The sequence below is a fragment of the Somniosus microcephalus genome, chromosome 1 (assembly GCF_052327205.1).
Source record: "Somniosus microcephalus isolate GS21.2 chromosome 1, FLI_Smic_1.0, whole genome shotgun sequence".
Taxonomy (NCBI): domain Eukaryota; kingdom Metazoa; phylum Chordata; class Chondrichthyes; order Squaliformes; family Somniosidae; genus Somniosus; species Somniosus microcephalus.
This window is the reverse complement of record NC_140987.1, coordinates 396502293-396523587: the sequence shown is the minus strand read 5'-3', so window position 1 is coordinate 396523587 and position 21295 is coordinate 396502293. Positions and strand designations below refer to the sequence as shown.

The 21295-nt window shown below is 47.1% G+C and overlaps 1 protein-coding gene across 1 annotated transcript in view; it reads left to right on the top strand.

Annotated features, from left to right (window-relative positions):
* nhsl2 (NHS-like 2) overlaps nucleotides 1-12787 on the top strand; it is a 140573-nt gene extending 127786 nt beyond the window's left edge. The window contains exon 7 of the mRNA XM_085992101.1: nucleotides 1294-12787. Coding sequence (XP_085848227.1) covers nucleotides 1294-1642 — 349 coding nt within the window. The 3' untranslated portion in view covers nucleotides 1643-12787. The remainder of the gene's footprint in view (nucleotides 1-1293) is intronic.
* The last annotated feature ends 8508 nt before the right edge of the window (nucleotides 12788-21295 follow it).

Below are 21295 nucleotides of genomic sequence, written 5' to 3'. Positions count from 1 at the left end.
TACAGTTAGCTTGTCACTAACAATCCATTACAGTGGGATTGTCACTGACTGACATTACAATCCATTACGGTGGGATTGTCACTGACTGACATTACAATCCATTACAGTGGGATTGTCACTGACTGACATTACAATCCATTACAGTGGGCTTGTCACTGACTGACATTACAGTTGGCTTGTCACTAACAATCCATTACAGTGGGCTTGTCACTGACTGACATTACAATCCATTACAGTGGGTTTGTCACTGACTGTCAATACAATCCATTACAGTGGGCTTGTCACTGACTGACATTACAATCCATTACAGTGGGCTTGTCACTGACTGACATTACAATCCATTACAGTGGGCTTGTCACTGACTGACATTACAATCCATTACAGTTGGCTTGTCACTAACAATCCATTACAGTGGCTTGTCACTGACTGACATTACAATCCATTACAGTGGCTTGTCACTGACTGACATTACAATCCATTACAGTGGCTTGTCACTGACTGACATTACAATCCATTACAGTGGGATTGTCACTGCCTGACATTACAATCCATTACAGTGGGCTTGTCACTAACAATCCATTACAGTGGGCTTGTCACTGACTGACATTACAATCCATTACAGTGGGCTTGTCACTAATAATCCATTACAGTGGGCTTGTCACTGACTGACATTACAATCCATTACAGTTGGCTTGTCATTAACAATCCATTACAGTGGCTTGTCACTGATTGACATTACAATCCATTACAGTAGGCTTGTCACTGATTGACATTACAATCCATTTCAGTGGGATTGTCACCCACTGACTGATATTCTAGCTGCCTGCAGTTGTCTGAGAGTGAAAAATAATGAGGACTTTATTAAAGGAGACGTTTTTCTTGTTTTAGTCTTCCAGTGCCCACATTTGAAGCAGTACTGTGCCCAATTGGGCTGCTTGATTCTGTATTGACATTGAAGGATCAGATACTTTTATAATTGTGTTAATTAATCAGTGACTGGGATCCAGCATTCTTATATCATCTAGTATCATTCTCCGGCACTATTACATTCTGAAAATGACTATGGAAGGGAACTCTGCATGGTCTTCTCTATTCCCTAGCCTTGGGGATAATTGTATCTTCACTATTAACACCTCAGTGAGACAGCCTAATTCAGCAGAGATGGAACCTGAGGCCTTGCCTAAATGGCTCAGTATCACACCACATGCTATATTTGCCCCCTGTACCAGAGGTCCTTTGAAATGACTTGAAGTCAGTCTGTTAGAATTTTGTTTTGTGATCTTTTTTCAATAGGTCGAAGAGGAAGGTGCTGGGATGGAAAGAACCTGGAGAATCATTCAGTGTCAGGCATGTGGCTGCTTCACCTATCAAACCCCCAGCAACACCTCCCAACAGTGGACTCAGGCTTTCCCCATCGGCTAGTGGAAATGGGCCCAAAACCAACACCAGCAACGAGAACTTTAAGGCCTTATTGCAAAAGAAGGGCAGCAAGCCTGCATCTGGCACGCGCATGTCCGCAGCTGAGCTCCTGAAAAGCACCAACCCGCTTGCGAGAAGGATTGCGACCGAGTTTACGCAGGAGTCAGAAAGGAGCCAGCCCATACCGGAGCCAGTCTCTCCTGAAAACACTTCGAAGTGTTAGAGCTGTACCAATTCCCGAAGAGCGAGGAGAGGAGGTTAACGTTACTCTGTCCTGTTGAATGTAAATTTTTAATTTTTGCCCTACCAATGGAGCTGTAACCTGGTGATACGGAAGGAGGCAGCTTTGCACAGCCCTGTGAACTGCAAGCTCGAGTGATGATGTGCTCTTCATTTGGAAACCTAGAGAAATTTGAAAAATTTAAGTGACAGATTTCGAGTGCAAACAATTTTTTTGATCAAGAACTCTGAGGAAATTCCTCAAAGTAAAGTGGAGGATGTGGTCTGATTGATCTGAGGCTAGTTTTAGTTAGATTGGAAAAGCTTGGAGCATTATAAAAATGTACAGCAGACAAGCTACATTCCAGCCTGGCAACCTAGGTGTACTAAGGCCTTATTGGAACTAAGCATTTAAAAGTATGTTCCATGCACGATACTACGAGCAGCCTTGCTTAGGTTTTGTTTGTAAATTTTACATGCATCTCCAGTGATTACTGCTTAACAACTTTTCAATTTCAATTTCAATTTCAATTTTATTTGTCACATAACCAAATACAACAAGTGAAATCCAGTCAGTGAAATGCTTTTTCCTTAACGAGCCGAGCGCACCAAGCAGCAAAGGACACTTAGCTGCTGGTACGCACGGAGCCCGCAAGGACGGCAGCCATCTTCATCGGCGCCATCACAATAGGGTCCGCTCTCGCCTCGCTCCGCCTTTCCCGCACTCCTGCCCGACAATCTTCAGCCGCTGTGGTACGGATGCCATCTACTGGGCCAACAGCGACACTTTAATGTCCTCTTCATGGCGCTGGTGACTCTAGTAGCCTGCGTGTCTCCTCCACACACCTGGCCTGCACATTACCCCTGGCTGTCCCATTTGGCGTCCTGGTAACCGGGTTCCCTCTCCGTCTCCCGCTCCTTTCAAACTGCTCTCCTCTCCGGCTCCCGCTCCCATCTGGGCGTCCGAAGGTCCCGGGAAGCGAACAGAGCGGATTCAACCTCGTGGAGCGGGTCAGACTTGCTCAGCGACACGTGACCGGGGCCCGCGTTAGCCAATCCAGCGGTAAACTGAATTTGTGGGGGGTGGGAGGGGGGGTGTTTTTAACCGTTGTTTACTCCTAATACGATGATGGAAAGGTTTCTTCCCAAAGATGTCGGGAGGTCTGCAAACTCTGATCGAAAGTGTTCATATTACAAGAAACTTGGGAAGAAAATTAGATGATTCGAGTCACACTTCAGCTCCACACTGCCACTGGCTCCATGTTTACTCTGAGTCTCCACCCACAATGAGGCTTCAGGAGAAGGAGGACTTTTTCTTCAGGATTGCAAGATAGCCGGCTTTTGCTGTGTGACTGAGAGACTCTGCCCATGCGCACTGAGGATCAAGAAATCTGATCTTGCCTTTCCCCCTTTCCCCGCATCTTCCCTCTAAAGAAAGCCATGGAAACAGGAGTAGAGGCAAAATGCAGGGTCCACGAGGCACATTGCTGAGGTCTTGAAACTGGCTAGCAGTATGCTGATTTTTTTGACTATTTGCTTACGAAGCAGTTGTTTGCCTGATCTGTAATGTTTATTGGAATAGTGCCTCCTATTTTGTTGTTAATTTTATCAATATACTGTAATATGTAATATGGCATCAATATATACGAATTATTTCAAAGTTTTTCTGAATTAGATCAAAGGAGAGAACTTTGAATTTGGAAGCTTTCAAAAGGACTGCGTGCGGCCTTTACCGTGATATACAGCAATGATCTGAATGTAGAAACTGTATTTTTTAGCCTTGGTTTGAGCTGGTCTGCTGTTAGCACACTGGTTCTAATCAGATATATTGTTTAAATATTTCAGTAACTCTTAGACCTTGTATTTTTTCTTGTTATGTTTTATTTTATTCACACGGTAAACAAAGTCTGTTTGAAATGGAAGGTGAACCGCACCTTGAGATGGACACTTCTCAGTCCAGATGCAGAGCCACAGCTGGATTCATCCCAGCCCACACCCAGTGCTGTGCTCCTCGCAGCCCACACCCAGTGCTGTGCTCCCGGCCCACACCCAGTGCTGTGCTCCCGGCCCACACCCAGTGCTGTGCTACCAGCCCACACCCAGTGCGTTGCTCCCAGCCCACACCCAGTGCTGTGCTCCTCCCAGCCCACACCCAGTGCTGTGCTCCTCGCAGCCCACACCCAGTGCTGTGCTCCCGGCCCACACCCAGTGCTGTGCTCCCGGCCCACACCCAGTGCTGTGCTACCAGCCCACACCCAGTGCGTTGCTCCCAGCCCACGCCCAGTGCTGTGCTCCTCCCAGCCCACACCCAGTGCTGTGCTCCTCCCAGCCCACACCCAGTGCTGTGCTCCTCCCAGCCCACACCCAGTGCTGTGCTCCTCCCAGCCCACACCCAGTGCTGTGCTCCTCCCGGCCCACACCCAGTGCTGTGCTCCTGGTCCACACCCAGTGCTGTGCTCCTCCCAGCCCACACCCAGTGCTGTGCTCCCAGCCCACACCCAGTGCTGTGCTCCCAGCCCACACCCAGTGCTGTGCTCCTCCCAGCCCACACCCAGTGCTGTGCTCCTCCCAGCCCACGCCCAGTGCTGTGCTCCTCCCAGCCCACACCCAGTGCTGTGCTCCCAGCCCACACCCAGTGCTGTGCTCCTCCCAGCCCACACCCAGTGCTGTGCTCCCGGCCCACACCCAGTGCTGTGCTCCTCCCAGCCCACACCCAGTGCTGTGCTCCCAGCCCACGCCCAGTGCTGTGCTCCTCCCAGCCCACACCCAGTGCTGTGCTCCTCCTGGTCCACACCCAGTGCTGTGCTCCTCCCAGCCCACACCCAGTGCTGTGCTCCTCCCAGCCCACACCCAGTGCTGTGCTCCTCCCAGCCCACACCCAGTGCTGTGCTCCCAGCCCACACCCAGTGCTGTGCTCCTCCCAGCCCACACCCAGTGCTGTGCTCCCGGCCTACACCCAGTGCTGTGCTCATGGCCCACACCCAGTGCTGTGCTCCCAGCCCACACCCAGTGCTGTGCTCCTCCCAGCTCACACCCAGTGCTGTGCTCCCGGCCTACACCCAGTGCTGTGCTCATGGCCCACACCCAGTGCTGTGCTACCGGCCCACACCCAGTGCTGTGCTCCTCCCAGCCCACACCCAGTGCTGTGCTCCCGGCCTACACCCAGTGCTGTGCTCATGGCCCACACCCAGTGCTGTGCTCCCGGCCCACACCCAGTGCTGTGCTCCCGGCCCACACCCAGTGCTGTGCTCCTCCCGGCCCACACCCAGTGCTGTGCTCCCGGCCCACACCCAGTGCTGTGCTCCCGGCCCACACCCAGTGCTGTGCTCCCAGCCCACACCCAGTGCTGTGCTCCTCCCAGCCCACACCCAGTGCTGTGCTCCTCCCAGCCCACACCCAGTGCTGTGCTCCCAGCCCACACCCAGTGCTGTGCTCCTCCCAGCCCACACCCAGTGCTGTGCTCCCAGCCCACACCCAGTGCTGTGCTCCCAGCCCACACCCAGTGCTGTGCTCCTCCCAACCCACGCCCAGTGCTGTGCTCCCGGCCCACTCCCAGTGCTGTGCTCCCGGCCCACACCCAGTGCTGTGCTCCTCCCAGCCCACACCCAGTGCTGTGCTCCCGGCCTACACCCAGTGCTGTGCTCATGGCCCACACCCAGTGCTGTGCTCCCAGCCCACACCCAGTGCTGTGCTCCTCCCGGCCCACACCCAGTGCTGTGCTCCCAGCCCACACCCAGTGCTGTGCTCCTCCCGGCCCACACCCAGTGCTGTGCTCATGGCCCACACCCAGTGCTGTGCTCCCGGCCCACACCCAGTGCTGTGCTCCTCCCGGCCCACACCCAGTGCTGTGCTCCCGGCCCACTCCTAGTGCTGTGCTCCCGGCCCACTCCTAGTGCTGTGCTTCTCCCAACCCACACCCAGTGCTGTGCTCCTCCCAACCCACGCCCAGTGCTGTGCTCCCAGCCCACACCCAGTGCTGTGCTCCTCCCAACCCACGCCCAGTGCTGTGCTCCCAGCCCACACCCAGTGCTGTGCTCCCAGCCCACACCCAGTGCTGTGCTCCCAGCCCACACCCAGTGCTGTGCTCCCAGCCCACACCCAGTGCTGTGCTCCCAGCCCACATGCAGTGCTGTGCTCCCAGCCCACACCCAGTGCTATGCTCCTGTCAGCCTAGGACCAGTGCTATGTCCATCCTCGCCCTGAGCCAGAGCTATGCTTGTTCTAGTGTCAAGCCTGTGCTGCACCTGTCTCAGCCCAGAGACAGAGTTGTGCCCATCCATGCCCATAGCCAGTGCTTTGTCCATTCCAGTGTAGGACCAGAGTTGTGCCCTTCCCAGGCCTGAGCCAGGTTTGTGCCCAGTGGCACCCCAGATACTACAAATACTGGCAATAGCTCCATATATGGGAGCATGAGGCAGAGTATTTAATATACAAGTTTCTACTGGTTATTAGAAATCTTAATAGGGGTAATTAGAAAGGTTTTCTTATCAAAATCTTTTTGCTCCTACCACTGAGGGAGGACAAGATGAATCCCACCATCCCATCCTCTTGAGGGAACATTAGCATACCTCCCAGTCCCTGTATGAGTCTCATATTTGTCTCAGGGTACACTGTGTCTGGAGGAAATTCAATTGGTTAAAGATTTAAATATCTCAGACTAGTTAAAAATATATTGGTAATGGTAAAACTGTGTCTTCATAATTTGCACAGGGTGTGTTATCGTCCTGAGTGATTTACACTTTACTAGTCAATTAATTGAAGCTTTCTGTAAATATTCATATTTTACCTTATTCTTGAATGTATGAGATTTCCCCTGCACCGCCCCCCCCCCCCCAAGCGTCACGCATTGAGAGCATTGACATTTCTTAACCAGACTGTGCTAGCAATGTCGCATCGTGGTGGGGATAAGCAATCAAATGCACCTTGTGATAAAAGCCATGTTCCACCATGTCAGAATGCAGTGAGCATTTGTCCTGCGAATAGTGAGAGATGGGCGCACTTAACTCGGGAGGACTCCATCGCTTTGTGTCCGTGATGTCTTGCACTTAAATATTTTAAATGAATTGTGCGCTTTAAAAGTGACTCAGGAAATTGGGAATGATCTATAGTTATTTTTACATATATTAGAAAATGCATTTCCCTCCCCCTTAGCTTAGAGTGATAAATAAATATTAATTGTATAATCTTTTGGGACAATCATTAAAAAAATAACTTGAAGCAAATTTTATTTCAAGATAGTTTTTCTTTCTCAAACCCCTTTCCACCTCCTTAAAAGATTCCAGAAACAAGGTTTGTAAAAGTTTAAATCTGCTCTGAAACACACATTAGTTTCAACTGAGGCGAGAAATAGCCTTGATTTTTAAAACTATATTTAATAATATTTCAAATTGTTTTCCCTCTTCTCATAAGAGTGTTGTTGCTGGGAAGCAGTTGTACAGATGCCAGCACATTTGAGCCTAGACTGTGAATAGGCTAACTGACTGCTAGGGGCATCACAACTAAACTTGATCCTGGCCTCACTTGACACACACACACACACATTTTCCAGCAGGGGTACTGCTTAGTGATCAGGAGTGGTATCCCTGGCTAATTCCTCCTTGTCCCAACTTAGGGAGACTAAGGCCCATTGTAACAACTCACCTCTGAGGTCAGCTTTGACACACAGTGGATCAAACCTGGCATTTTCCTGGTCAGTATGGCTCAGTGCCGCACCATGTCATTCATTTATCCGCTGAACCATCAGGTGAACCTTTTGTTAAAAATAAAATATTTTCTCCCTATATTCCCCTCTAGTCTCCATAAAACATACCACCAGGCCTGAGAGAGTAGGCATGATATGCACTCCTGGGCTTCTACTGATACAGTTCTACACCAGCTTCTTGGAAGCATCTATGAGGGAGCAACCCCTTGGTGACTGTCTATCTGGTTTCTCCGCATTGTTCATATGGGGAATTTTGGAACTTAATGTGCCGAGTCATGAATCCGAGTCTTACAACAACTTGCTTCTCCACCAACCAGCTATGTAGCATAAACAAATCTTACTTTGTTTCAAGAATAGTTGGAGTAAGACATAAAACTGGCGAGAGTTTCTGATTACTGTGATTGACTCAGGACAGTCACACAGTCCTGCCAGTGACAGACACTCTGGCAGATACGCTCAACACAGGGTAATGGACCAGCTAGACACACTGCCAGTCACACTAAATACAGGGTAATGTACCAGGTGGACATACTGTCTGTTATGCCCAGAGCTGGGTACTGCACAAGGCAGACATCAAATACAGGGTAATGTATCAGGTAGTCATTCTGCTCATTATATATCAGGTACACATACTGCCTGTTACATTCAACACAAGGTAATGTACCAGCTGGACACTGCCAGATACACCCAATACAGGGTAATAACAAACACACTGCCAATGCTCACTACAAGGTAAACCATATGAAGCGACTGTTCCTGCAGAAGGACTAGAGCTGTGAAACTAACTCAGTGCAGCAATTCTACTCTGAAATATATATCTTTTAATAAAAAAACAGTTTTTGTTTCACAGGCAAATATTGTAGGGGGCCCAACAATATAAGTTAAAATGACCCCCTGGAATATTTGACATGGGAAAAGAAGCACTCTTGATGAAATCATGAAACCCCACCCACTGACATCATGAATGGGTATGCATTATGGGTAGATTTAATCATTCGTGTTGTCAATGGGCAGAAGTTCATGATGTTACAGGAAAAGCAAAGCTACAAAAAAATGTCTGCTTCCAGGCTGCCTTTAAGCATGCAACAAAATAAACGGGGTGAGTAATGGATGTTGCAAAGTGCGCATGTGTTTCTTTATACGCTTAAGCTTGTGGAGTAAAATCTTTGCCTTTATTTTGAAGCTGTGGATTGTCTAACTTACCTTCTTAAAAATGTATGTAATTAGTATGTGTTCAGAAAGAGGTTAATTAGCACCAAATGCTAGTTGCACCAGAGTCATTCCACAAGCTTTTTGTGAGGTTATATATTTCTCTTCAATTATTTCTGTTCCTTAGCTATCCAGGGCTTTTTGTTGTATTAGGGAGGGCAAATGAGTGGAATTTAGGATTGCCACGTGTCCACTTTTTGAGCATTGTGCCTACTTTTTCCACTTCTCTATCTTACGATCTGTATGCTTTAGTTATTAAGGTTATTGATGAATTTACTTCAGAAGCATCAAAACTCAAAACATGTCCCATCTGAACACTGGACATAATAAAAGGTGGCAGCTCAAAGGCTATTGTGTCCGTGCAGCTGGGAGATCCATGTTCATAGAATCTTACAGCAAAGAAAGAGGCCATTCGGCCCATTGTGCCTGTGCCAGCTTTGTGATAGAGCTATCCAATTAGTCCCACTACCCTGCTCTTCCCCATAACCCTGCAAATGTTTCCTTTGCAAGTATATGTCGAATCCATGTGCCAGAACTCAGTGGACATGCATTCCACTGTCATATCATGTGCCTCACAAATAATGGCACCATTTGCTAGCTGCTTGGCAGTTCTGTGGAGGTAGATTAGAATCCCATATTACATTCAGACTATTTCCCATTTTTAAATTACGCATGCAATTGAAGTCTCTAAGAAATGTCCTTTAGTGTATTCAGTTAATTTTCTTGTTTATTTGTCTGGATTATTGCATTAACACTCACGCTGCTGTTAGGGCACTTGTGGAACATTTGAGACATTAATAGTGTAGATGTAAGCAATTTTTTTGATTTGGACTGTGAGTGTAAAACTAAAGGGCACCAGTTCAAAGTTAATCAGCCTCAAGCGATAATAGAGATTAGAAGACACCTTTTTTACCGGAAATCTGTGGAACAGAATCCTTGTAAATTCTGTTAATCCTGTGACAATTAACCCTCTGAAAGAAAAAAGCTGAATATCTGCTGGGGCGCAGAATAGAAGGTAATTGGGGCAAAGTATAGACTGAGATGATAACTCTACAGGGTGCAATGGTTCCTCTCATGATGAGAGGAGGGAATGTGATGTCTATAGAAGTTATGATTTGAGTGTTTAGGTATCATTTTTTGTACAGTGCTTATGAGCAAGCCTCACTCCACACCACAACCAATAAATGCAGACCATGGGCCAGGATTAACAATTACTCTTAATTGCACTGCACTTTATGTAGGTAACCACCTCCTTCAAGTGCCCTTTAGTTTTACACTGTAAGACCTGTGGTCATATAGACTACAAACTGGTGTTACTGACAGCATAAATGAAACATAAGGAAAAAATAACAGCTACAGGTCCAATACCTCGCAGCACTTTCTGGAATAATATGTGGTAAGAGGTTAGTTGTCCCTTTTCAAATTCCTCTTGTAGTACTGAGGCAAACATTAAGAAACCTATGGGTAGATTTTATGCATCAGTACTGCTGATGCAGAGTCCGTGCGATGGGAGCACAGATCCGTGTCCACCTCATGATTTGCCATTCAGAAAATATACCTGGGAAAGTCTTTTCAACTTTCAACAAAGTTCATAGAAAAAACTCTGACAAAGCTGGACCTCCTTCTCTTCCTTCTTCTACCAGTTGCTTAGTCAGTGAGTCCTTCCCACACACCACTTTCTCAGATTATACAGGTCATGTGGAGTGAGCCAAATTACCTTTTCTCACTCCATGATTTCTTTTGTTCTTAAAGACTGCAGACTAGATTGTGACTGCCACTGAACCCTGCCGAAGTTCATGGGGTCGGGGTGATTTCGTAATTAGGCCTCTGGAGGATTGTGGGCAAGTCTGTGGTTCCCCCTCAAGGACAACTCGGGTAATACCAACAGAGTTGGCCAGTTTAGGGGGGTGGGTGGGGAGGGGGTGGCGGGAGAGCGGGTTGATGGATCCTGCCCCAGGAAAATGAATCCGGCTGCCCTGTGCCTTTGTGTACTGGGGGGCCCCCATTAAAATGAAAAAAAAGGAATCCCTAAACCTTCAGGGGTCCACGTGGGCCCCACTTCTGCTATTGGCCATTGTATTCTTGGTGAGGACAGACATACCAGAGCCGTTGATACGCTGGGTTCTGACTGAGAGCCTAGTAATGGGAAATCCTGACTTAGGAAGTTCTTGCCCCCCCTTCCCCCCCCCCCCCCCCGCTTACGTCAGTGGTCTTGTAGGGGTGGGCAGCAGAAGCTCTGCCCACAGGAAGCTCGCCCTTAAGGCCGAGAACCTGGTGTATCCAGGTCCCTGGCGTTTGTAGCTGCTTCAGTGGATTTATGCCAGGCTTACGGAGGATTCTGCTTGATTATGGGGCCAGCTTCCGTAAACCCTTGTTAATTGACAGTTAACTCTTCTAACAGCTCAGTGGAGCTAACACGCTACCACATGGATTGGTAGTGGCTGGTTCTCTTTCTGCACCCCCCCATGATTCAATGTTCCCCATTTTAGACTTTTTTCAGGTAAGAGAATGGGTTGAGGTGAAAGTGCTGCAGAAATAAAGTGTATTCTACTGAATAGTTAGATCATCTTAACCATCTTAAAGGCAGATATGTGATCCCTTACTGTGGTGGCCTCTGTCCCATACTACTTTATTTCATGTGCAAGAGCAGTAGAATTTCTACTACAGTCAATCCATCAATACTAAATATTCATGAGGTCAGTGAGTGGGACTTCATGGTAACACATCAGAGGATAGTTCTGTACAACATGGATACTCCAAAACTGCATCTACAAAGCAGTTTGAAAACAAAATACAATAGGTGGGGACAATGGAAAAAGACCAGTAAATGTATAGGCATCTCTTTCTCTTCAAAACATTTAGCATCATTTGACATTTTACTGGTAAACACTTCCCCTTTTGAGATCTACATGAATGTGATATGGAAGAATGACCTTTCCAGCTCTTGTCACTAGTTTTGTAATGGGCAAAGGTGATAGCTTTTGGAAGATCAGGCCCTACTTGTTAAAACTATTGCAAATAACCTTGATTATGTTGCGAATGTGTACAATCAAATGATATGGTGTGCCGAACCTAAATTCCAGAGCTGACAAATTGCTTTCCCACTGGCAGTGTGAAATGTTTCTGTTCCACTGAATTTCATATAGAGGGAGGAGGGTGATAATTCTGTCGTGTATTCTCTCTCCTTGTCTTGTGCCTCTCTTGGGCAATCTGCTCTCAGGCCTCTGCTGCTGGTACTCTAACCGGCCTGCATGACGAGGCATAGATTTTATCTCTTGAATAAATTGAGACAGGCATGATGACACGATAAGCTTTCTGATGATATAATTGCTATGGCAACCTTGTCTTCTGTTCTAACTTACTCTTTCTGGTACTTTTACCATTTTTTTAAAAACAGAAACAAAAGGTGGCACAGTGAGTCAGTATTTTTCAGTTCTGGGTTCCAACCCAGGTGAAAGTTTCCTCTGGCTGCCAACTGTAAAGGTGCTCAGTAAAATGATTCTTGGCAGTTTTAAAGGGGCAGTGCCTTCAGGAAAAATTATTTAGTAAATCTGTTTAATTTGGTTAGAGAGAGATATATAATACACACACACATACATTTAAATTGAGCTAAAACACATTGTTGCGTCACTTGCAAGAGAGTCAATGACATATGTTTCTGGCTTGGATTCGCCTTCTCCCAAAACGTGCTACTTACACATGAAGATATGCCCCTTTAACTGAATTCTTAGTTGATACACGCAGACAGAACAAAAGTACCCTTAATTTGGCACTGCTGAACACAAATTGCCAATCTCCCTCCAAAGCTATTGGAGAGTAAAAATCTCTCACTAGTGCAGTAAGGGATGTTGTTCTGAGATTGGGATTAAGGCACGTTATAGAGGGGACTTTACCCCACATATAACTCATGTTGTACCTGGCTTGGCAGTGCTTGATAGGATCATGAAGAGGAATCGTTACCCTGCATCTAATCCTTGCTATTATCAGAGCTGGGAGTTTTCAGTGCTAACCAGAGTGCCAAAAAAAGTGAGTGTGTTCCTATTATATGTAAATAAAATTGAAATATAGGCCCCGTTTGGTTGTAATGTATATCCATGTACACAGATACTGTATCTTTATGCTTCTGTACATTTGTAAGCTTGGTGTACTGTAAAATATTTATTTTTTTGAGTACAAATGGTTGGCCTTATTCTGCCGTGGAAAGATTGCTTTGTCAATAAAATATATCATATAATTTCAGTGGCTATATGGAATGTGTTTCTCTCTGACTTCTATTAATGCTCAAAAAGGTAGGCCTAGAAATTGGGCCTTGCCCGAATCGGGGCACAATCCCGGTGCAGTGATTAATGCATTGCCTAATGAAGCCAGTGGTAGGACCACGGCAAATTGATGAGCTGCGATGGTCCCAGGGGCAACGCGTCAGTCGCGCAGGTGCAGCAGGAATGGCCGGCTCGGATACCGGCAAAGGGCGTGATGAGAGTATGGGGCAAGGGGAGGGGAGTGGGTGCGGGTGTATTTCTGCTCCTTCCATCGCCACAATAAGTTAAATAAAAATCCTTTCAGATGGCATGTCAGCACCATTTGGTTTGGCTGCTGAGTGCATGAAGAAACATGGAATGAACATGCATGAAACATGAAACCTGCATGGAAATCTTACATAAAAACAGGTGCCTGTAATGTCGCTGCAGACTGTGGCCTGTACGTGCTGTGGAGCTAGTTTCTGAAGTCTACATGTGAACTCTGCCATCTCTTTGTATTTATATTAAAAAATGCTATTCATCAACTGGCCATAGGCAACACCATGGGCAATTTACCAGTTATAAAGACATTTTTTGTTGAAAAGTTATTTCTCGCTATTAAAAACTGAAACAAATCAACAATCTCGCAAAGGGGTGGCTTGCATCCAATTTACAGACCCATTGGGAATAAAGTGATGATAGTTCTCCCACATTACCAACCAGCTCCTTGCAGATGTATTTTAGTTTTTGAAGTGCAGTTAGTTCTTTGTGGATATTGTTTTCTAATTCAAATAACTGAGAAAATAAGAAATAATTAACTGAGATAGATGGCGCAGCACGATGATAGTTCACTAAACTGCACCAAGGAATGGCGCCTATAGTCCCTGAGTTGTCGGGAAGAGAGTAATAAGCAGTTTTTCTCCACAGGGAAGTAAAATTGGAGGGTGAGACACTATTGGGTCACTTACAACATACACTGTAAGTTTATTCACCTAGCGTGCTGATCTCATGGTCAATAGTTTTGTCCATATTATATCTGGCGAGACTAAAGAAGCTGAGATTGTTCTCCTTAGAGCAGAGAAGGTTAAGGAAAGATTTAATAGAGGTATTCAAAATTATGATGTGTTGATAGAGCAGATGGGCAGAAATTGTTTCCAATGGCTGGAGGGTTGGTAACCAGAGGACATAGATTTAAGATAATTCACAAAAATTCAGGAGGGAAATAAGGAGTTTTTTTATGTAGAGTGTTATGATCTGGAAAGCACTGCCTGAAAAGCTGGTGGAAGCAGATTCAGTAGTATCTTTCAAAAAGGGAATTGGATAAATATTTGAAAAGGAGACATTTCCAGGGCTATGGGTGTAACGTCCGTGTGTAATTGAGACACGGACTGCAGAAGTTGGTTATAACAGGTGTTTACTAAATGGAGACAAAACTGGAACTACTATACAAAGTTATTGCACAGGCTTATATACAGGGGTGGTCACTACTGGTACTGCAGTATACAGGGGCTGCAGAATATAGTTCCTTCTTCAAGGTACATACACTACAATTCCTCCCCTTTTAGCTAAACAGTACATAACATTTGATTAATAATTAAATAACATATTTACAATTACAGTTGCTATATGCATTAGCTGAAGTTAATCAATTATAAATTCAGCCTTTGAGGAGGCTTCCTGATTCTGTCTGGATAACGCCTCTTTGTGGTATCAGGTTCTTCTGGCAAAGTTGATTCGGGATCCACGTCGTCGTTTGGTTCGTCTGCTTCCAATATCACCGATTCTGAGGTAGATGCAATTGGTACTTCGGTTTCATCACCAGGTGTATAGGATCGTGGTGTAGATTTGACGTTTTCCAGTGACTCTAGAATCTGGTCAGCATGGCGTCTTACAATGCTCTCTCCAACGTCCACGGTATACATTAGAGGTCCTTGCCGTGTGCAGATCGTTCCTGGCTGCCATTTCTCTGTGCGGTAATCCCGGGCCAAAACTGGTTGACCTATCTTAAAACTCCTGGTTGGCCTTTCATTCATATTCTGAAACTGCCTGTTCTCCACATCTCTTCTGATGTTTGGCTTAACTAAATCCAAGCGGCATCTTAGTCTTCGATTGAAGAACATCATGGCTGGAGTTTGGTTGGTAACCGCATGTGTCGCATTCCGGTAGGCAAACAAGAAGTTATCCACCTTGTGTTGTAGGGGTATGTCTTCATTACACATTGCCTTGATAGCCTTCTTGAATGTTTGAACGAATCTCTCAGCCAATCCATTGGTGGCTGGATGATATGGGGCGGATGTGTAATGCTTAACACCATTGTTCTTTAAGAACCTCCGGAACGCTTCAGACACAAACTGTGGTCCATTGTCGGAGCAAATCTGTTCAGGCAGCCCATTTCTGGCAAATATGGTTCGTAAGACTGTGATAGTTTTTTCTGTGGTGGTTGAGGACATTTTTATTACCTCTGGCCACTTTGAATGTGCATCCACCGCAATTAAAAACATCGAGTCTATAAATGGACCAGCAAAATCAATGTGTACCCTTTGCCATGGAGATGAGGGCCACTCCCATGGATGTAGAGGGGCTTGTGGTGGGGCGTTTTGGACCTTCTGGCATCCTGTACAGCTCTTGGTCATCTCTTCGATTTCTCTATCGATTCCCGGCCACCACACAAACGCTCTGGCTAAGTTCTTCATTTTTACCCCTCCCAGATGACCCTCATGAAGCTCATTGAGCACTCTATCCTTCAATTTGGGTGGAATTACTACTCTGGATCCACACATCAAGGTTCCTCGGCACATTGACAGCTGTTCTCTTCTCGGCGAGAATGCTGGCAACAGTGGTTCGCCATGTGCTGGCCATCCCTTCACCGTTAAATCATAGACCCTGGAGAGTGTCGGGTCATTTCGTGTTTCCTTTTCTATGTTTGCATTCGTCACAGGTAGACATTCGACTATGGTCGAGTGGAATATCTCCACAGGATCCACTGCAGGTGCTTCTTCCACTGTCGGCAACGGTAGGCACGACAATCCATCAGCATTCCCATGCTATTTAGTTCCTTTGTACTCGATGTCATATTGGTGTGCCCCTAGGAAAAGGGACCACCTCTGTAGCCGTTGTGCTGTCATTATCGGGACGCCCTTCTTAGGGTTGAAAATGGAGACAAGAGGTTGATGATCAGTTATAGAGTAAATTTCTGTCCGTGCAGGTAGTGATTGAACTTCTTCACCCCCCACACCAGGCTGAGGGCTTCTCTGTCAATCTGGGTGTAGTTACGCTCGGCTGCAGTTAACGAGCGTGACGCAAAAGCTATCGGCCTCTCTGAACCATCAAGGGATTTATGTGACAGTACCGCTCCAACGCCGTAGGGAGACGCATCACACGCCAGTCTTATCGGTAGTGATGGGTTGTAGTGAGCCAATACTTCTCTTGAAGTGATCAGGCCTTTACTCTTCTGAAAGGCCCGCTTACATTCATCGCTCCATTTCCATGCTACACCAGTTTGTAGCAGGGCGTTCAGTGGGTGCAGAATTGTGGACAAATTCGGCAAAAACTTATGGTAGTAATTCACCAATCCGAGGAATGAACTCAGTTGCGACACATTTTCAGGCGCTGGAGCCTTAACTACCGCTTCAATTTTGTCAGGGGACTTATGTAACCCCTCTTCATCAGTCACGTGGCCACAATACGATATTTGTTTCTTAAAAAACTCGCACTTGGGGTGATTGGCTCGTAGCCCATGTTCTCTTAGTCTAGTGAGCACCTGCTCTAGGTTGGCAAGGTGTTCACTGTCATTTTCACCCGTCACTAGGATGTCGTCCAAGTAATACTGAGTCCCCGGAATCCCTTGCAGGACTTGTTCCATCGCTCTTTGCCATATAGCCGGAGCTGATGCTACTCCGAATACCAGTCGATTATACTGGTAAAGACCTTTGTGAGTGTTTATCGTGAGATATTTCCTAGAGGATTCTTCAACCTCCATCTGCAAATATGCTTGCGCTAGGTCAATTTTTGTAAAAAGTTTCCCTCCAGATGGTGAGGCGAAAATATCTTCTATCCTCGGAAGAGGATACTGTACTGTGTGAAGGACTGGGTTCACAGTCACCTTGAAGTCCCCACAGATGCGAACCTTCCTTGGCTCCTCAGACTTATTGTTTAACGTTTTCTTCATGACAGGAACGACGGGTGTCGCCCACTCGCTCCAGTCTACCTTAGTTAACACGCCTGCATTCTCCAGATTCTCCAGCTCTGCCTCGACGGCTGGGCAAATTGCATACGGTACCGGTCTTGCTTTGAAAAACTTGGGAATTGCATTCTCTTCTATTTTTATCGAGGCGGTTATGCCTTTAAGAGTTCCCAGTTCTTGTTGAAATACCTCTTTAGCGTTAGCCAAGATTTTTGACAATCGTCCAGGTGTGACGTCGTCATCCTTTTTACCAGCCACCGTCAGTGCCTGAATGGAGTGCCAGTCTAAACTTATCTTTCTGATCCATTCACGTCCCAATAACGGTGGTCCACCATCTTGCAGTATGTACAGATACAATTTCTGTATTTCCTTGCCGTTGTATTCGACAGGCACCCTTATTTTCCCTCTGGGGTATACTTTCTGCCCCGTATATGTCTTCAAGACAATGGATGTGTCTTTCAAGGGTATGTGTGAGAATAGCCGCTCGTAGTCTCGTCGATTCATGACGGTCAGGGCTGATCCTGTATCCAATTCCATTTTGACTTGGGACCCTGCTATCGTGAGGGTGACCCAAATGGTTCGGTGATCCTCTTTTGTGATTACGTTGTGTAGTTTGAGACAGCTTAGTCTCTTGTTCCCGGATTCACTATCGCTCTTCTGGTCTTCGGAACTACTGTCCGTCATCTTTTGTACTTTCCTGTACTTTTCCTTAGTAGTCTTTTTGTTGTCGTTAGTCTTCTTCCTGGACCTGCAAACTCGTGCAATGTGTCCCATCTTTCTGCATTGCCTGCATGTTTTGTCCTTGGACCAGCAGTCCTTCTGGTCATGGGTTGTTCTGCCGCAGCGATAACATTTTTCAAATCCCCGTGTCATTTTATGGGTGCCGTATTCCTGTGGCTTTTGCTGTATTTCCGCAGCTCCCCTTGCTGCTGCTTCGTACGATACTGCCACGCTGAAAGCCTTATCTAGCGTCAGCTCTTTCTCTGAGAGTAACCTCTTCTGGGTTCCTTCACTCAGGAGTCCACAGATAAATTTGTCCCGTAGGGTATCTGCCAGTCCTGCTCCGAACTGGCAGTGCTTTGATAGCTTGCGTAGTTCCGTAAGGTAATCAGCATTGCTCTCATCTTTATGCTGATTTCTCTTGTGGAATTTAAATCTTTCTGCTATCAGCAGCGGTGTAGGATTTAGGTGTTCCTGTAGGATATCAACAATTTCGTTAAAACTCTTCGCCATCGGTTTGACTGGAGTGATCAGGTTCCGCAATAGGCCGTACGTTCTTGTGCCCATTAAGTTTAGTAGTACCGATGCCTTTTTCTCATCGGCTACTTCATTTGCCTTGCAATATACTTCGACTCTTTCCACATATGTGGTCCAGTCTTCTATTGCATTATCGAAGGCAGTGATATTGCCAGTCTTCGGCATCTTGGAGATCTAAGATGGCGCCTCCCGCGCTTTGCCTTCTTCCCCGATTGAACAAAATGGCGCCTCCCGTGCTTTGCCTTCTTCCCCGCTGGATTAAGATGGAGCCTCCTGCGCTTTCTGTCTTTTCTGCTGCTGCTAGCGCTGTTGCTGGTGTTTTTATGCCTTGATGGCGACGTCCTATGGTCTTCGTGCACTTCCCCCCCGCGCTGCTGCCAACGCCGCTCTCCGCGGTCCCCGTGGCAAAATGCAGCTCCTCGCGGCTTTCTGCGCTTCTAATTTCTTTTATTTTAATTACTGTTCCCGTCGTCAGAGCAGACCCTATGGGACACTTTCCTCCCTCTTCTCAGGTCTGTACGCTGCCCGGCTTCGTAGCACCAGCCGCGCCCTGTGTGCTCCACTCTCTCTCTCTCTCTCCTCTTCCTGACAACGCTGCTCGGCCCCGTTGAAAAGCCACCCGATCGAGCTCTAGCCCGCCGCAGCCCAGGAAGGATCAGTGTACTACCTGCCACCAGCCCAATTAGCTGGAACACCATAGACTGGATAACCAAGCCCAGCTCTCGACAGCCTCTCCTGCAAATCTTCGAATTCGATGAATCAGAGGGCGGTTGCCCACGGTCGACGTCCGTTTCTTCTGTTTGTTTTCATTTTTTTTTCTTTTTGGATTTCTTCCTTCTGGCCTCGACCTCTAACAACTTCGCTTCAGGGATGGATCCCCGTGAGGTGGTGCAGAACTGTAGGTAAGTTCGGATCTGTTCGTCGCCAGTGTAACGTCCGTGTGTAATTGAGACACGGACTGCAGAATTGGTTATAACAGGTGTTTACTGAATGGAGACAAAACTGGAACTACTATACAAAGTTACTTCACAGGCTTATATACAGGGGTGGTCACTACTGGTACTGCAGTATACAGGGGCTGCAGAATATAGTTCCTTCTTCAAGGTACATACACTACAATGGGCAAAGAGCAGGGGGGTGAGACTAATTGGATAGCTCTTTCAAAGAGCCGACACAAACACAATGAGCCGAATGGCCTCCTTCGATGATCCTGCATTTTTAATTAGAATACGCTGCAGTGAGCATGGCGGTGAATCGGAAGGGGAGCAGCTAGCGGGCTAGAACTTCCGGTCCCCACGGGTGAGTACGCGCTGGGTACTCCCGCGTAGGCCCAACGAAAGTGCCGGTTTCGTGCATGCACTGCGCATGCACGGGAAACCGGAACTTCCGCTCCCTTAAAGGAAGGGGTTCACAGGTCGAACGCGTATGCCGGAGAGGCAGCACGTACGCCTGGAACTTCCGTTTTTTTTGCAGCTTTCTCCAGGAGGGTAAGTCTCCAGCAGCTACGCTTTTAAAAAGCAGTCGCAAGGCCTGCTTTTAACAAGGTAAGTGGTGAATTAAGTAAAATTAAAACTTTTTTTCACAGGTTTATTATTTTTAAATACTTTAAAGAAAGGAAAGTTTATTTTTAGCCCCGTTAGAAACTGTAATTAATTTTTCAAAAATGTAAATTATTGTTTACAATAGTTATTTGATGTAATTTATAGTTATTTTAAAAATGTGATTTAAAAAAAAATTTATTTGAAGTTTTAGTTATGTTTTGGGGCTGAATTGTATTCATAGATTTGACAGGTCTTCCTGTCAAATCTATGAATACAGATTCACTGCTACCATTGACTCTCCATGGCCCACGTGATCCATGGGGACGCTTCGAACTAACTGCGCCCCTGGGATACGCAAGCACTGCGCGCCGGCAGTTGGAGGAGGCCCAGGATCGGAATCTCACGCGGGCCCACAGCACAACGGCCGGCGCGCTAGGTAAGTGCAGGTCGGAGGCTTGCACCCGCGGGAAGCCTCCGACCCGAATTTCTGGGCCATTAATGTGTCCGGCACAAAATCTTACACTTGGGGATCGAAAATTTCTGGACTTTGCCTCAGCCCTAATGGCCTCCTACAGGTGGATCAGCAATTCAGTGTACTTGGTTACTTTATACAGTATTACAGGTAGACTATCCTTTATCCGAAAACCTCGGGACCAGCCGAGTTTCGGATAAAGGAGAATTTCGGATTTCGGAAGGTGGGTCGGCGGGGGTCCGCGGGGGGGGTCCGCGGGGGTCCGCGGGGGGGTCGGCGGGGGGTCGTGCGCACGACTTACGCTGACGCTCAGCGTAAGTCAGTCGGGGTCAGGGCCGGCGGGGTCGGCGGTTGTCGGGGCTGGCGGGGTCGGCGGGGTCCGCGGGGGGGTCGGCGGTTGGCGGGGCTGGCGGGGTCGGCGGTTGTCGGGGCCCGCAGGGGGGTCGGCGGTTGTCGGGGCTGGCGGGGTCGGCGGTTGTCGGGGTCGGTGGTTATCGGGGCCGGCGGGGTCCGCGGGGGGGTCGGCGGGGTCCGTGGGGGGGTCGTGCGCACGACTTACCCTTTATCCGAACTTCCGAAACGGGAACCCTCTAAAAACCGAAGGTTTTTTCGTTCGTACGCATGACTTACGCTGAACGAAAAAACCTTCGGTTTTTAGAGGGTTTCGGTTTTCGGAAGTCCGGATAAAGGGTAGTCTACCTGTAGTACATGAGTTCAGGCATAAAAATATACAAAATTATTCATAGTCACACCAGTGTGAATTTTAATCAGGCAAATTAAAGTTTTAACTTTAAGTGTGCTGAAAGTTACAAGGAACATGTTTCTGCTGAATTGCCCCATTATCAATCCTTTTTATATCTACACAAAATATTTTCCCCTTAAGTTGTCTCACTGCCAGCAGCATAACATATGATAAAATTAGACTTTGGCCAGAATATTTACCTGCCAACGTGCTGGGAGCAGTGGGGTCCGGTAGCATGTGGGAAACCCAGAAGTAGCTGCAGCACGTCTGTCAGCGCTTTTTATCCCAGCCACTGCATTTGCATCTGAGTTCCG